Source organism: Candoia aspera, chromosome 2 (assembly GCF_035149785.1).
Source record: "Candoia aspera isolate rCanAsp1 chromosome 2, rCanAsp1.hap2, whole genome shotgun sequence".
NCBI lineage: Eukaryota > Metazoa > Chordata > Lepidosauria > Squamata > Boidae > Candoia > Candoia aspera.
Window position 1 is genome coordinate 239,029,082 of NC_086154.1, and position 16,915 is coordinate 239,045,996.

Genomic DNA, 16,915 nt, shown 5'->3' on the forward strand with positions numbered 1-16,915 from the left:
ACCTGGTCATGGATTACCTCTTTACTCTGAATGAGTTTAAATTTCTATGACCAAATTAATTTCATCCTGGGTTGCTGAAAGAACTACTTGATGATCTACCCAATTCCTTACATATTATCTTTGAGAAATCCTGGAGAACAGATGAAATGCCTGATGACTGGATACTATCTATATCTTCAAAAAGGGGGAAAAGAAAGACCTAGCAAATTACAAAAATTAGTCTGATTGTACCTAGGAAAATTCTAGAGCAGATCATAAAGAAATCTATCCATAAGCACCTTGAAAATAATATAGTAATATCCAGAAGTCAGCATGGACTTTTCAAGAACAAATCTTTCCCAGGCTAAGCTTATCTCATTTTTCGACTGGGTAACTTCCTTAATAGACTATGGGAATGCAGTACACATAACAAAACTTGACTACAGCAACACATTTGACAAAGCATCCTATGATTTTATGTATCTATGTATCTATGTAAATTTATTGGCTGCCCATCTCCAGTGGACTCTGTTGATTAGCAAGATAGTTAAGTGTAAACTGGATGGCATGACAATTAACTGGATATATAGTTGACTCAAAAATCTTACTCAAAAATGTTTTGAGTGGTTCCTTATTAAACTGGACAGAGGTACAAATGGGTTGCCACAAGAATCAGTCCTCGGTTCTCTATTCTTCAGTGTCTTCATTAATGATTTGGATCAAGAGGAGAAGGAAAAAATGCTGATCAAATCTACAGATAATACTAAATTGAGTAATATAGTTAAGAGTTTAGAAAACAGAAATGAAATTTGAAACGACCTTGACAGGCTGCACAAATGGGCTAAAAGTAACAGAATTTAACAGAATACATTTTAATAAAAATCAAATGCACAGGTACAGGATGGGGAAATATATATATTGGAACAGTAGTCTATAAGAAACTGAGTATGAGCTGCCAGTGTGAGGTGGCTGCAAGAAAGTCTAATGCAATTTTAGGCTGCATCAATAGAAACATAATTTCCAAACCACAGGAAGTAATCATTCCATTCTATTCTGTTTCAGTCAGACTCCACTTCAAATACTGTGTCCAGTTCAGGCCATCATTCTTTCAGAAGGATTCGAAGACATTAGAGCAGCTTTACAAAAGGACAACAAATATAATCAAGAGACAATGAACTAAGTTCCATGGAAAGAGACTAAAGGAACTTGGTATGTATAGCCTTGAGAAAAAAACATCTATGGGAATCTGAAAACACTATTTAAATGCCTAAAAATGTCACCTAGAAGAAGGTCAAGTACTGTTCTCTCTCATTTCCAGAGTACAGGACACAGAATACAGTTAAGGGAAGAACATTACAACTGAATATTAGAAAAAGTGTTCTAACAATTAAAAAAAAGTATTGTTCTAGTAACAGCAAAATCAGTTATCTGGAGGTAGGTGTGCTCCCCTTTCTTGGATGTGTTCAACTGAAGGCTAAAGAGCCATCATCTGGGATGCTGGGGTTTAGATTTGTTACCTTAAATGGCATTTTCCAATTCTCTAATTTTAAAATTCTGTGGAATTTACTTTTTTTACTTCTTATCAGATGAAATTTTCAGGCCAAATGAATTGCATCCTGGGCTACTGAAGGGACTTGCTGATGGTCTGCCCAAGCTTTATGCATTGTCTTTGAGAACTCCCAGAGAACTGGTGAGGTCCCTGATTACTGGAGGACAGCAATATTGCAGGATTGGGCAAGGCATCAAAGGAGCATCTCACCAAGTGGCTTTTAAAGTGCACTCCCTCAGGCTTGCAGTTGCATCATGCAGTGAACAATTTATATACTCTAATTCGCCAGAAGATTGAATACCACTATATTCTCTAACTTAGCTTGCAGAATAAATGAATTAAACTGGGACACATCTACTGATATACTGTAGAGTCAAATGCTAACTCCTCCAGCTTGCAGATGTCAGGGATTAAACGGTTTAAGCAACAATTGCTTCCTTGCTTGCTTGCTTAAATTTCTAATTTATTTTGATGGTAAGTAAGTAGTTAGCTGCAAAAAATACACCCTGATATCCTATTCAGATGAATCCCTTTCAACAAGTTGCCTGTCCAAATTCCCTTGGTAGGAATGACTACACCAAATAACAAGTTTCTCCTTTCTTGGGGCCTATATTCTTCTCCCACTTACAGTTATGAATTCCTGAATATCTATAGTCCATTCCTCATGTCACCTTCCTAAATGACATTTGAGGGCTGGCAGTTTCCTCATTCATTCTGCAAGTCGAAACATTCCTGTCATTCAAGTACTCTTCTCCCAAAGAAATTTCCAGTCAGAAATATGGTGATCATCTACAAGTGGGAAACTTACTCAGTTAGTCTTTGCATTAAAATATCCAAAATAAATGAAGCTCATGCTTCTTTAAGCAACAACCATCTCACAAGTAGAGAACAATTCTACTGTCCTTCCTATAATTTATTAATGGTAGATATTACCTTTTCCTGACAGCTTTTATGGGTTCCCTTAGTAGATTTGGGAGCATAATCATTTATGTATGTATGTATGTATGTATGTATGTATGTATGTATGTATGTATGTATTTAATTTTTATCCCAGCTTTATTATTTTTATAAATACCTCAAGGTGGCTAACATACCTAAGACTCCTTCCTCCTCCTCTTTTCCCCACAACAGCAACCCTGTGAGGTGAGTTGGGCTCAGAGAGAGTGACGTGCCCAAGGTCACCCAGCCGGCTTTCATGCCTAAGGCGGGACTAGAACTCTCAGGCTCCTGGTTTGGACCTTCTGTCAATGTGGTTGCGCCAATGTTGTTCTCCATGGAAGCATGTCATACCCAGGGGGATCCACAAAGGGTGGTCAAAAAGTCAAGAACAGCAGCCATGACTGCATGATTAAAATTTTGCCCCTCTTACAAGTGTCACATTGGAACATTAGAAATCAACCCTTATACAGTTCATTTCTGATGGCTTTAGTTTTGATGCTGAATCCAATCTGTACACGCAAATCCTATTAGTGCAAGTCTAAGCCTATAACCATGTGCCTGAAGGCCTCTGCAGACCATCTCACTTTACATCTCTTTTTTTATTTGACATCACAGCATGTTATTTAGAGGGACAGCACTGCTCACTGTTGCTCATACATTGAGTTATAATGCATGAATGGAACTACAGTCTTTTCTACAATGATAAGCAGTCTTCCCCAGTTTTCAGTTAGCTTTGCCTAATTGCCTAATTAAACTGACAGAGGCTAAAAGTGTCATTTGTTCTAACCATATTTGGATGGAGAACATGAAAGGAAGTCCAAGAAGCTTACGGAAATACAGTATCAATAGGATTAAACTGAAGTACTTTCCTAGAAGAAAAAGAGTTCTGGAGCAAGCACTGGAGAGAAAACTAACTCACCATGGACTTGATTGATCTCTGAATTCTGAGAAAGGATTTCATCTGCAAGTTTCTGAGCAGTTGGCAAAACTTCAGTATGGTGCACTGTAATCAAATACTGTACAAATTTTTGCAGTTGGTCTCTGTTCATTTGAAAAAGAGTCTCTGAAATGGGAAGATGCAGTTTGACCTGATCAGGCTTGCGGATCCGGTATAAAGAAAGGGCCACAACATGGGCACAGTAAAATATGTCTTTGTTTCCACAGCTACAGGTCACTGAGGTAATCTTGCAACGATCAAAGCTGATAGCTACATTGCAAACAGTTTCTGGCTCGGATTGCATGGCAGGTTCAGTCACGGTGCCGCTCAGGTGGAAACCTGTTCATTACAAGAAAATAATAATTTTTAAAAATCAGCAAAATGCGTGTTTGCTATTTTATGTAAGCAACATTTGACAAGCATAATGCACTTAAATAGAATTCACCATCTTAGACAGCAACTGTGGTCTTCAGCAGCAGCCACCAAAGTCACCTAAAAAACACTATGTATATAAATAGTTCCACATGCACAAAGTGGTAATTGTGGTAGAGAATGACTATAGAAAAAACAGGAAGCAGGCTTCATACACCAAAATACTGAATCTCCATTACTTTAGAACCCTCATAGTAATAACATTTTCCAGCTCTACTGATTGCAAATGCTAGCTGGAACCTTCCATCAGTGGAATCTGGCAATATTTCAGTGCCTTTAATTAAAAAAAAACACTTAATGCTGTGTTCACACATGAAAAGTATCAAAACAATAGGGGTAGGGATTATTCAGAAAACTATACCTTTCTTCTGAAGTGTCCATGTACTATCACAAAGTCTGAATTAAGGCTATACTCTGGAGGAAGCTATATTGATTTCTAAATCCCAGTGAGTGTACACGCATACCTCGGAGATATTGCGGGTTTAGTTCCAGACCACTGCAATAAAGCAAATATTGCAATAAAGCGAGTCACATGAATTTTTTTGGTTTCCCAGTGCATATAAAAGTTATGTTTCCACTCTACTGCAATCTATTAAGTATGCAATAGCATTATGTCTAAAAAAACCTAATGCATATACCTTAATTAAAAAATACTTGATTGCTAAAAAATGCTAATCATCATCTTTTGCTGTTGGAAAAATGGCGCCAATAGACTTGCTTGATGCAGAGTTGCCAAGAAAACCACAATATCTGCAAAGTACAATAAAGCAAAGTGCAATAAAACAAGGTATGCTTGTATTCATTTGATGCACACAGATCTAGAAATATAAAATAGACTTCTATAAACAACTGTTCGAATGAAATGGCTGTGTCACATCTCAGTACTTCCACCCTATGAAACTTTTACTCTTTACTATTGCACAGTCACTTTTCATGGGCTTTCAGATCCATTTATTCTGTTACATCTTGCCACTGTTTCTCAAACCAAAAGCTTGACCACCCAGAAGAGCTATCGCAACACCTGTTGTGAAACTATTACTGCTTCAAGAACATATTACTGCAATGGGCATGTTGCACATTTTAATGTTCCTTCTTAGGAAAGAAACTACTTTCATGCAGAGAATTAGTTTGCTGGAATAGTATTGGTTTAACCCATGACGTCCATTTCCTATACAGGCAGTCCTCAGTTAACAATGATAAGTAACTGGGAACTTTGTCACTAAGCGACATGGTCGTAAAGTGCAATGTCACATGACTGCACCTACGACAGCACTTCCAGCCATTCCAGTTGCTGTTGTCAGGCAAATCCCATGTGGTCATTAGGTGCAACATCACATGATTGCCAAGTGCCTGAATCACGATCACATGACTGCGGGGATGCTGCAATGGCTGCAACGAAAAGGACTGGTTGTACGTCTTCTTGTTCAGGATCATTGTAACTTCGAATGATCACTGAACAAGGTCTACCTGTAGAATGTTTTTATATGTGTTTGTATGTGGGGAAAGCACTCAAATATGTTTGTCCACCTCCTTCTCAGTGTGGCATATGAATACTCATGATGACATGGCATACTAAGAAAACTACTGCTGGTAGAATTTTTTTTTAAAATCATGAAAATCAACAAAGATCATTAGGATCCAGTTTATGAACATAAAACACTGCATCATTTTTTCCCTGCACATATAAACATTTTTAAAAAGGATTTCTGTGTAGGTTTGTTTGAGATCACAGCTATGCATTAAAATGCATTTCGGATAAATCCAGTCATAGTGCCAAGTAAGACTCTTGTACCAAAGTTTAGATTGCAAATAAATCAGTACAAGTAATATTGGGAGTGCTTTGTTTGCAAATGTATATTAATATTGTGCAATTCAAGACAAATTAAAATGGAAACCAAATGGTGAAAAAAAAATAAAGTACATTAGCTTGATAAGGACACATGGATTCACTTTTGGAGTGAATATAGTTCTCTAAAGTCAATAAGAACCCAATCCATTTCCCCAATAGGCTTCAACAAAGAATTATTTCTCAACTATAGTATACACTTAATAAAAGCAAAACTGTTCTCCAAATGCAGACACAAGTGTATTTGTTTAATATATAACATTTCAATAATGAGCTAATATTTTCAATTATGTGTTTTCATGACTTAAAAAAATAGAAAATAGCATTTTGATATGACTTCAGGATTCATTGGCTTGATTTTTTTAAATATCTCTGCAAAAAAAAAAGAACTATTACTCGTGGAAAAATCTTTGATCTATGGGAGGCTCCTAAGGAACACACACACACACACAAATAGATCCATCTCTCTTTCAACTCCTCATCAACTTTCATGCTTGATTAGATTTGGGGCAGCGGATGGGTGAGTCAGAAGGCAAAGAAAATCAGTAAAGATTGCTTCCATTTTCTACAGTGGGGAGACTTGTCAGAAAAATTCATGGCATCTCCACTAGTCACGAAGTTTGATGTGATTTAACAGAAAACAAATACTATTTTTTACTTCAACCATAATGACACTCCACCGCTTGAATTAAAGCATATAAATGGGATCACAGAACACCTCAAGGTGTTTTCAGGAATACAGTAGGCTTCCAAGCACCTCCAGTAAGTACCATAAGGAAGAAGAAATGCTGAGGACCAGAAGGAAAAGCCAAATTTGCCATAAGTAATGCAGGGAATCTTTTAATTCTGACCATTATTCTTTGTTTTACTTTAGAAGAACGTATTGCTTACTGTAATCTCATCTAACAAGTACACAAATTTCCAGTCAAGAGAGCAGCAAAGTGTTGCCAAAACCTACAGCAGCAAATAGCTCCAAAAAGAGAAGCTAGGAAGTGTGCATTCTCCTACCTCAACTTCAAGATTCTAACTATCTAGAAATCCAATGATCCAGCTGACTCCCTGACACAGGCTGACTGGGGGAATTCTGGGAGTTGAAGTCCACTAAGTGGCTGAAGTTGAGAAACTCTGCTCTAGAGCATCCTCTCCTATCCAGAGGTGCCCAAGACTGAACCTGAAACATTTTGCTTCCGAAGTATATCTTTAGCCACAAATCTTACCGCCTGATTTGAACAGGTATGTATCTTTGAAAAAGCAAGGCAAACACTCATGCTTTCTGGCAGACAACTTCATACAGAGCAGGTAATCTTTTTGGAGTAGAGAATACACACACACACAGTGTGTGTGTCTGTGTGTGTGTGTGTATGCATACCATGGATGCGCTCACAAAATGGCTACCATTTTGCCTAGCCATAAAATGGCTGCATGGTGGGCGTTCCCAGTCATAAAATACTAATTTGAGCTAGCATTTGCCACCCTCAGACAAGAAAGAGAATCAGGGTGTCTGGAAACCATATATAGGAAGCTGTAGTAAATATTTTGAAGTCAATAAGAATCCTATTTTGCTCTGCCTACTATGTCTTTGGCCCCATGGACCAAAAACTGGAATGGTGGTCCCAGTAACTCTTTCAGACTATAATTTTAAAAGTTTCCTTTTTAAAGTGGCCTTTAATTAATAGATGTAAGAGAGAAAGAGAGTGAGAGAGAGATTTTTTCCCCCTTCAAGTGTTATCTAATGTGGCAACAATTACTTCCCCCATGCATATCCTGTGATCTGTTTTATCAAGATACTGTCTTCTGTAGGGAGCAAATCTGAACAATTTATACTACCCTACCCCTCAAGCAATATCAGGGGCAAAGCTGGATCGGGATAAATCATCAGCCACCTCAATAAACAAATCATACACACAACAGACATATCAAAGGCACTCAGATCCTTCTTTTTTCCCCCTTAAATTCACTTTCAAAGTTTATTCCTTTTACTTCTGCCTCTATCTGGAATAATCAAAGGCTGCTTCCCTTTTTTAGCATTTTTAGAGAACTTATGCTAATTTTGCTATTTCCTTTAAAAAAATAATTACTATGCTCAAACAGTACCTTATCTCTGCTATGGAGATGGAGATAAGGAATTTCACATACAGAAGCATTTGATGATTTAAGCTTCCAGTACAGTCTTGCTGTACAATTAAATGTTTGCTAGCTCTGTGAAAACTAGGCTACAGTATGCCAGTGTGGTACCCACTGCTTTTTATTGTTACATGTATCATGCACATGAAGGGAACAGTTATGTGTACAGTATATGATTTATTTATATCACACCTTTTCTCTGAGAGTGGCCTACAGGGAGGATTCTACTAATTTTATTTCTACAACAATCTTGTAGAAATTAGTAACTCACCCTAAATCATGCAGTGAATTCCACGGCTGAGTGAGAATTTGAATCTGGCTCTTCAGGGACTTCAAGCAACACCTTAATCCCTACTTTACACTGGCTGTGGGTGTCAGAGTGACAGAGAGAAAATGTCACCAGTAAGCAAGAAAGGGTATGTGCTAAACTTTTTGTCTCTGGCAATGCCCCTCCCCAGCAGCCATTTTGTGATTATCAGTAGAGCTTTACTTAACATGCTAAATGAGCTCATGTGCCCCAAAAGCTTACGGATCTCAACAAACCCAAAGCAGAGCTGTGGATTTAAGTTACTACAAACCCTTATTCACTTTTCCTGTTTATGTAGTAGTCAAAGCCTGTCTTTACCGATAAGAATTGTGGAAACCATCAAGAGCCTCAAACATTTCCTTTGTTTGTTTAGTTCTGTCCAGGGTCACCATTTGGTTACATAGTTTCAACACATGTCTCTAAAACTACATTACCCTCTAGAAATGGGGAGGGGATGTCTTCAGCGAACTACTTATTTGAAACTACAAATGTGCCACTTGTTTTCTCCCCATGATAAATAAATTAGCCTCTCCCAGTCAGGGAGGGAGGGAGGGAACCCAGAATAAATATCTAATACTCAGTTATTTTCTCTTACATGCTAACACACTGCTTGAAAAGTAGAAGTTTTCTGCCAGATGGACATTCATTTGACAGTGACTACAGACAGTAGCTTTGTAATCTGTTCTGTGAATGGGAAGACTGAAAAGTATAAATTCCACTAGAGATTCTTTCCTTGCAAGAAGGGACGGTTAGGAACTGCCTGCTGGTATCTTTTATTGCAACATGAACAAATGTCTGCTTGTCCTTTGGAGTAATTATTTGAATTTAATACAGTGTAACAGATGAGCAATCCGCTTTAGAAACTAGTTCTAACCTTTCCGCCCACCCCATCCCTCAAACATTCTTGGATATGCTTCCATTAAGAACACATCTCAGCACATCCTGCTGGCTTTGGTAGCCAAAATGCTCCCCACTCCTCATCTCTCTCCAGTCTCTTGTGGACCATACAGCATAAATTAGGTATTCATTATGTGTGAGGGAGTCACAGATAAAGCTGCACCCTGCTGAGAAAGACTGCTACTTTACATGTCAATTTCAGAATGAAAGCATCTGCTACCTTACTAATATGTATATTTAAAGCCACCACAGATAATACACTGTTCATTGCTTGTTTATTCAGATATTATGAATGCCTAAGTAGTATTGCTCAAAATGATCCCCTCTGAGTCTTCTCTTTCCCACTACTCCTCGCAATCTGCTCACCACCCCCAAAGTGGCTTGCTTGTGAGTTTTTTTAAGATGGTGCTCAGCCTATATGAGTACTGTAGACCTAAATCAAAACTTTCTGGCCAGCAATTACTATTTCAATATGGTCATAAATAATAAGAAAATCACACCTAGAATGAAAACAGTATCACAAACTGAACCTAAAAATATTATTCCTATCTAATTCAAAAGTGTACTATACAGATTGCCTTTCCAATTCCAGACCTGGAGAATCACTAAGATCATCTGAGAAGGTCGTGCCATACCCCCTTGAAGTCTGTAAAGCGTCTACTCTTCCATTTTTTTAGGCACCAACTGAAGACATTTTTCATCTGGGGCTGGTTTGATTTTCCTTCCCCTACCACGATGTTTCCAAGAAGTATTTTAATACCATTATTTCTCATTGTATTTTATCACTGAAGTCTAATAATTTTTATTTTTTATTTGTAAACCACTTTAAGATGCATCTAAATGGACAGTAATATGGAAAGACATCATTTAGTAAAACAAGTAAGTCTAATCTCTCAATAACAAAGCAAAGGAAATATCCATTACTTCCAAACAAATGAGAGGACAGAGAGAGAAGTGAAAAAAATTGGTCAATTCACAGTGTGGTATAATATAGAATTACATATGCATTTGGAAAAGTCATCATTTTTACTTGGTTGAATCCCCATCTGCCTAATGTGGGAAGTAAACAGAAAAAGAAGCCCAGACTCATGGATGAATGGATGGATATCTAGCAAATGAATTAAATTGTATTACGCAGGAATTAAGAAAAAGAAGCCAAATATCACCAATTACAATTGAGTGATACCAACCAAAAAAAGCGAGGCAAAAAGCTATTTTAAAGCTTTCTAGGTGAAATTTCTAAGCAAGGGTCACCAATACAGTATGCTCAGATAACATTCCCCAGAATTCCAAACTGAATAAAAAGCTCATGGGATTTTGGTGTTCTGTCTAAAATATGAGAACTTTGGGGTGAGATTGCTAAAATCTCAAGATATTCTGGCCCTTTTATATATAGTGCTTGGCATTTGAAAAACTTAACAGTTTTGAAAGTTTACCAAACCAGTATTGAGACAATTTATACAAGAGTTGACTAACATTTTAAATATCTAATCTAGAACTCAATTTACCATAACTCTCTCAGCTTTACCTAGTGATCCCCTTCTGTATTACAGAAATGGAGAAACCTTGTGCTACAATCAACCGTCTCAAAGCACCCCAAACCCTGAGACAATTATTTCTGCTTGTAGGGTGTGCTGTGGTACAACATTTAGCTGCACAATACCATCATGGACAAGAAACTGGAATCTCCTGTACTGTCAGAATTAATAGACAAAAGCTACATAATCATCTATTAACAAAGCCCAACCTGATGCCCTCTAGATGTTTCAGATTGCAGTTCCCACCATCACTGACCATCAGAAAAGAGTTAAAAGTCCAAACCAAGAAGGAGGCATCAGCCTGGATATAAGTGTAATATTGCTTTGGTTAAAAAGATAAAAAGACTCCAAAGGAGGACATTTTTTATCCTGACTTAAATGTTTCATAAAATGAGGTACACAGGTAGTAGCTATAGTTCTATTTTTCTTCCCATCCAACTTCATAGAATATCACTGATGTCTGGAACTGTTCCCTGGAAAAGAAATGAACTCAGCTACACAAAACATATGGTATTTTAAGAACTGTTACTAGGAAAATGGAGTGAGAGATGAGTCTCTCATGCAGACAAGGGAATATGGATTGCTTTCTTCCACAAAGAAAATGCAAGCGCCCTTAATATTATCACATAATACTGCCAGTATCCTCCTCTGCTGGTTCAGGACAAACCATTTCTGAAGCTTAAGCACACACATATATGGTAAGTTCAGGACCAGGAAAGAGGTACATTCCCACCACTTCTCTGTTTCAGCTACTCCTAATACTGTTGGTGGGGACAATGATAACATGAATGTGTAACATACACAAATTCCATGTTTGTCTCATGTGTATGCCCTTGAGTCAGTTTTTGACTCCTGGAGACTGCCTGGACTAGTCCCTGCAGTTTCCTTGGAAAGGTTTTTGAGAAGTGACTGGCCCAAGGATTCGCCATTGCCTGCTTCCTTGGGCTGAGAGAGAGTGACTGGCCCAAGGATATCTAGCTGGTTTTGCTCCTAAGGCAGGACTAGAACTCACAGTCTCCCAGTTTCTAGCCTGATGCCTTAACCACTACACCAAACTGGCTCTCACATTTGCCTTAATGTCTGGTTAATATACCAGACCAGGTCTACACTTTCCTTCATGAGCTTATAGATTCATTAAAAAACTCACAGATAAAATGTTTTCTAGTGTTGTTACAGCAGTTATTACTTGCACCTTACACATTAGAAAACCTAATTCACAAATTTACTTCATGCTGGTCAGCTACTAAGACCTCATGACTCCTTTAAAACAACAATATTCATGTCTCTTTATTAAGCCAAACTGTTTTAAAATAAAATCCCTGTTAATGTTTGCTTAATTTATATATTCACAAATATTTCTACATATACACACATATATTTATATACATGTACACAAACACAGCCCAAGGTAATTATCTTGATTATAGCCAAAATCACGCCTGTTTGCCTTTCAGAAAATACAACTTGACAGCAATTAGATTTACTGATCAGAAAGCATCAACTATAAATTCAATAAGCATTATTTCCATTCTGCATGATAGTGTATTTCTTACTGCAGCCCACTACAGTGATAATTCAAATGTATGTCCCAAGTACTAAATTTAAGATATTTAAAGCAACAGTGCACAATGTATGCCATCTGGATTGTTCTATGACCAGATTATTTTTTGTCAAATGTAGTAGGTATGATCAAAGCTTACCAGAATACAGTAACAGTAAGTCCCACATTTGTGATTAGTAGCAAACACTGCCTCACAACTGATGTCCCCCTCCCAAATCTATGCAAGCACTTTTTGATTACTTGATCAATTATTTGGTGGTGTGCAAGTATTTTATTACTAGGCTCTAACACATGGTTGTGTTCTTGAAATAATTCCTGTCCATTAACCATTTTAATAAAAAGGGGGGGGATTAATTTGTCTTGGGGCAGCAAAGTTATATACTTCCTCTAGAGAGATTTATGATATGAAACAGAAAACACTTACTTACATACCCCCTCTTCCAGTATTTCTCCACAACAATTCCATGAAGTAGGACTAAGAGAGAGTAACTGACCACATAAATATCCAAAATGACTGTACAATGACTTTTACATAGGAAAAAATGGGCCAACTGATTATTCCCCCTCACCTATCAGTCAAGTATATGTTACCTGCTGGAGTGATTCTCTGACAAAGCTTAATATCTGGACATAGAAGCCACAAATTATGTAAGGTGTTGATGTAATCCACTTTTCCTCAACTTGTCACCCTCTAGAGGTGCTTGGAGTTGCAATCCCATCACTTTTGGAAGACATCAGGTTGGAAAGGTTATTGTGACCTAAATCCTGAGAACAATTTATTTTATTCGCCCTTGGCATTATTGAAAAGCTTCATTTATCCACCTCGAAAATCTTCTGGAGCTGCACTACAAAATGCCAGCTTGGGTCGGCATGGATCAATGCACTGTTCCCATCTCCAGGATTTCTAAGTTGGACCCTACAGCTCAATTTGCCCAGCAGGTCTGGAGTCATCACCATCTAAGCAATGATGCACAGATGACCAGCTTCTTTTCCTAAACTCCAAGCACAGCATACACCAAAGTTTCCTTTAAAGTTGTTGAGAAATATGGGGCAGGGGATGGCATCCTTGCCTTGAAATTCTCTCAAAGAAGCAGGCTGTTGTTTCAGAACAAACAGCAGCTTGTTTCTATCGCTCCTTTGTTTGACAAGTTTGAGCTGGCTAGAAAGGTCATTTATGCCTCAAAGCATCAAATTAACATTTGGAGGACATGAATTTAAAAAATGGGTATTTGGTTCTGCTTTCTGAATTGCTAATGCATTTTCTTTGCAAAGAAAAAAAAACTTATCCACAACCTAAAAGGAAAGCAAGTAGTCTTTCCTCAAGCTCAGTAAGCATTGATTTTCTGTCTGTCAGCACATGTTGACTATATCTTAATTAAACTTCATTTTTAAAACAAGATTTAAGCCAGTAGGCTAGAATGATATAAAACTCATGGAATACAATGGAAAGAAATTACTGTTCAATTACACAGGAGGAGTCTTTTGGAGGTTCATATGAATATTAATAAAAAGTTTCCTGACCCTTTAATATTGGTAAGATTCACTGTGTGCAATCTATATGCAATCAACACACCCTTGTGCAATTAAAATATGGAATACCAAGTCAGCCTGTTCCATCCTGAGCAAGGGGATAGACTTGATGGCCTAAACCAGTGTTTTTCAAACTTGGCAAGTTAAACATGTGTGGACTTCAACTCCTAGAATTCCCCAGCCACTGCTGGCTGAGGAACTCTGGGAGTTGAAGTTCACACATCTTAAACTTGCTGAGTTTGAGAAACACTGGCCTAAACTGTCCCTTCAAACTATGTGTCAGGCCCCATGGAGTTGGGAAAGATCAAAGAAGCAGGAACTACACAGTTCTCCAGAAGATATCTTTAATGTTAGTCTGGGATAAATATAGAATCTTGGAAACTATAACAGGAATTTCCCACCTTCTTTCATAGTGGGTTAACTAACATGGAGTTTTTAAAAGGTTTGAAATGCTTCTTCCCAGGTTTTCTGCCAAGTAGGCTACAGGGCTGTTCATCAGATTAGCTGATAACTAACTTACCCTCTGTCTCTTGATGCTTCATGTCTTCTTTCATTTCTTTTCCAGCTTTTTCACAATCTTTCTCCCTTGAGTTTCACATGTTGTATATACCCAGATATTGTGGTTCTAAACCATGCCTTAGCATGTAGGTGAAAACTACAATAAATATGTAGTTTATTCAATCAAACATGTTGAAATAAACCATAGTTTATCACATAAGGCCATCATCTTGCCTTACAAACCACAGCACCTGAGTTCATGCTTTGTGATAAGTCAAAATGAAACAAACCGCATTATGGCTTACTGTTGCATGGGAATCCACCTGAAGAGAAAAGCCCCGATCTTACTACATCTGAGGATTAGAATCCAAAAAGGAAAACATCACCACTTGGGAAACAGAGTAGCCAAGCAAATAGATTCCACAGGACCACGTAAAGCCCCATGTCTGCCTACCGATCCAGGAAGGCTTTTCATAAATTTGGCATCAAATAAAGCCTTTCAAAGATGTCTACAAATGGCATTTGCTCAAACAATACTCCACTTCTTTTCCGTTTGTGGCACACTTGGCAAACTTCAAAAAAACCAAAAAAGGTACTTGCTAATATATACTCCCACCCAAAGGCAAAAAGAGAGCTCTTTTTTTCCCAAACATCACTGAAATAGCTGCTGCCAAATTTCTTCAGTTAGGCACTAGTCCCTTTCCCTTCATTATCAAGTATTCCAGCCCAGAAATTTTTAACTCCCAGTCAAAATCCACACTCATCCTGCAACAATGGGACTTGTTAATTTTAATTGTATCTTTTCTTCTTGTCTCTCCATTTTTTTTCTTTTTCTCTCTTAAAAAGAAAGAACAGCAATGGCATTTTCCATTTTAAATTAGAGTTTGATGGAGCTGGAATCATTGCCGCTCAATTGTACCCATGTTCTTTAGGCAAGCTTTAAAAAAGAAATCGCTGGAGTCTAAATTAATAACATTTTTGATTTGCAGGACCCTAGGTGGGCAAAATGACAACGTATAGTGGGCTGAACCATGATTTTATGGGGTTTTCATAGGTTTTTGAGCAGACTTTGGTTATTTTAATTTATCATGTCAATTTTAGAGCTTATAGTATAGTTTGAAAATAGCAGGAAAAGAAGGCTCCAGAAGATGTGGCTCCAGGACTTTAGGTTCTCCATTTCCATTTTTGGTTATTAAATGATCTTATATAACTAGTAAAATGCCTCCAATATCCATGTATCCATCTATCGATCAACTACGTTTTATCTTTTCCCAGATACAGACTTTTTTCTCCACATTCATTTGCTTTAATCTATTCAAGCTAAGAAAATAAAATCTTTGAATTTAAGTTTTGAAACCACACAAAATAAGAAATCCCAACCATGAAGCTATAACTGTATTTACTTGATATCTGCCACTAGTACACAATTCCTTTGGCAAGAGACTAGTGCTTCAAAATAAAGATCTATGCCTCTTCTAAGAAAGCTCAGATATGCACACTGAATGATGACACAGACAAAGAACTTATGTGCCACACTGATTTAATTAGTGATATGCATGGAACTGTTTGTACAGGCAAATAACATGCTGTGCAGGCATTTGCACTGCACTAAATTCCTATAGACTGCAGAATCAGGAAGTATTTCAATGTGCTGGGGGAAAAAATAGTTTCAGTGTTTTTGTCCATCTTCACCTTTTAAGTGAGGAAGGCAAGGTCACTGATGTATTCTGGTGTAGCATAAACTGATTAGTCAAAGTTTTACCTTCCATGTCCTTTTTAGGAATAACTCTGAGAAACAGGAAGGATAGCTTATTCAGTACCAAACTTTCTCAGAGGGCATCAACTACCTCCAAGTTGATGGTAGTTTTATTCCAAATCATCTGAAAGGCATGCTGATCTGCTGGGTCAAAGATGCACTTTACTTTCTTGAGACACTATTAATCCAGTATTACCACATTCACATGGATTTCCATTTAACATCTCAGATGTTTTAAAGCAAAGCTCTTCTCCTGCCCCAGTGTTAGGGACAAAGATTGCCAGTGTTATCTCTTTTCTGAAGGTTATGTCATACATCATCCACCCAGCTAAGGCATTTTGAAAGACTTACTATGGGGGATTCAAGATCAAGTTAGTTCAAGAGACAATGATAATCTGCCAACTTAAATCCATTAGTTGGAGAAGAATTCGCTTTACATACTTCAGCATGTTCTCAGCTCTGTACAAAACATACCAGGAAAACAGCAATATCCTATTGGAAAGTCTGGTGTCTTTCCAATCAGATATTGGAAAATAGGATATAAGGCTCACAACCAGTAGGAGGTTCTCAGAAAAGACATGATGATAGTAATTGATTTTTCCGCTTTCTAGAAGTTATCCAATAAGGTTTCTCCTATTTCTAGAAATGGAAATTATTGTTAAGCAGCTCATGAACAAAAACCAATAAATCAAGACTTAACAAAACTATCCTGCTTAAGCCACCCTGGGTATAGATTAACACTCAATACAGTAGCACACACAGAAATATCTCTGTCTGCTCCCATTACATATGTGCAAGCCTGAAGGGAAAACTAATGGCAAGGATACATAATAGCTGGATAGTATACCAAGCTGGTATTTGTGGGGCCTTTCCTCAAATTAAATCTGATCTGTTAGACTTATACGTGCTTTCTTCCCTGATATACTTTTAAGATGTACATATTCTGGAAATCATGAGATAGCTCATTTACTCTCTTTCCCACACTCTCTAGCCATCTTTATTCTGAAACAGGGATGAATGTA

The 16,915-nt window shown here is 37.6% G+C and overlaps 1 protein-coding gene across 1 annotated transcript in view; it reads right to left on the reverse strand.

Moving 5' to 3' along the window:
* The window catches only part of ZSWIM6 (zinc finger SWIM-type containing 6), a 107,370-nt gene that overhangs the window by 56,701 nt on the left and 33,754 nt on the right, over positions 1 to 16,915 (reverse strand). Inside the window, exon 2 of the mRNA XM_063295617.1 lies at positions 3,387 to 3,743. Coding sequence (XP_063151687.1) covers positions 3,387 to 3,743 — 357 coding nt within the window. The remainder of the gene's footprint in view (positions 1 to 3,386; positions 3,744 to 16,915) is intronic.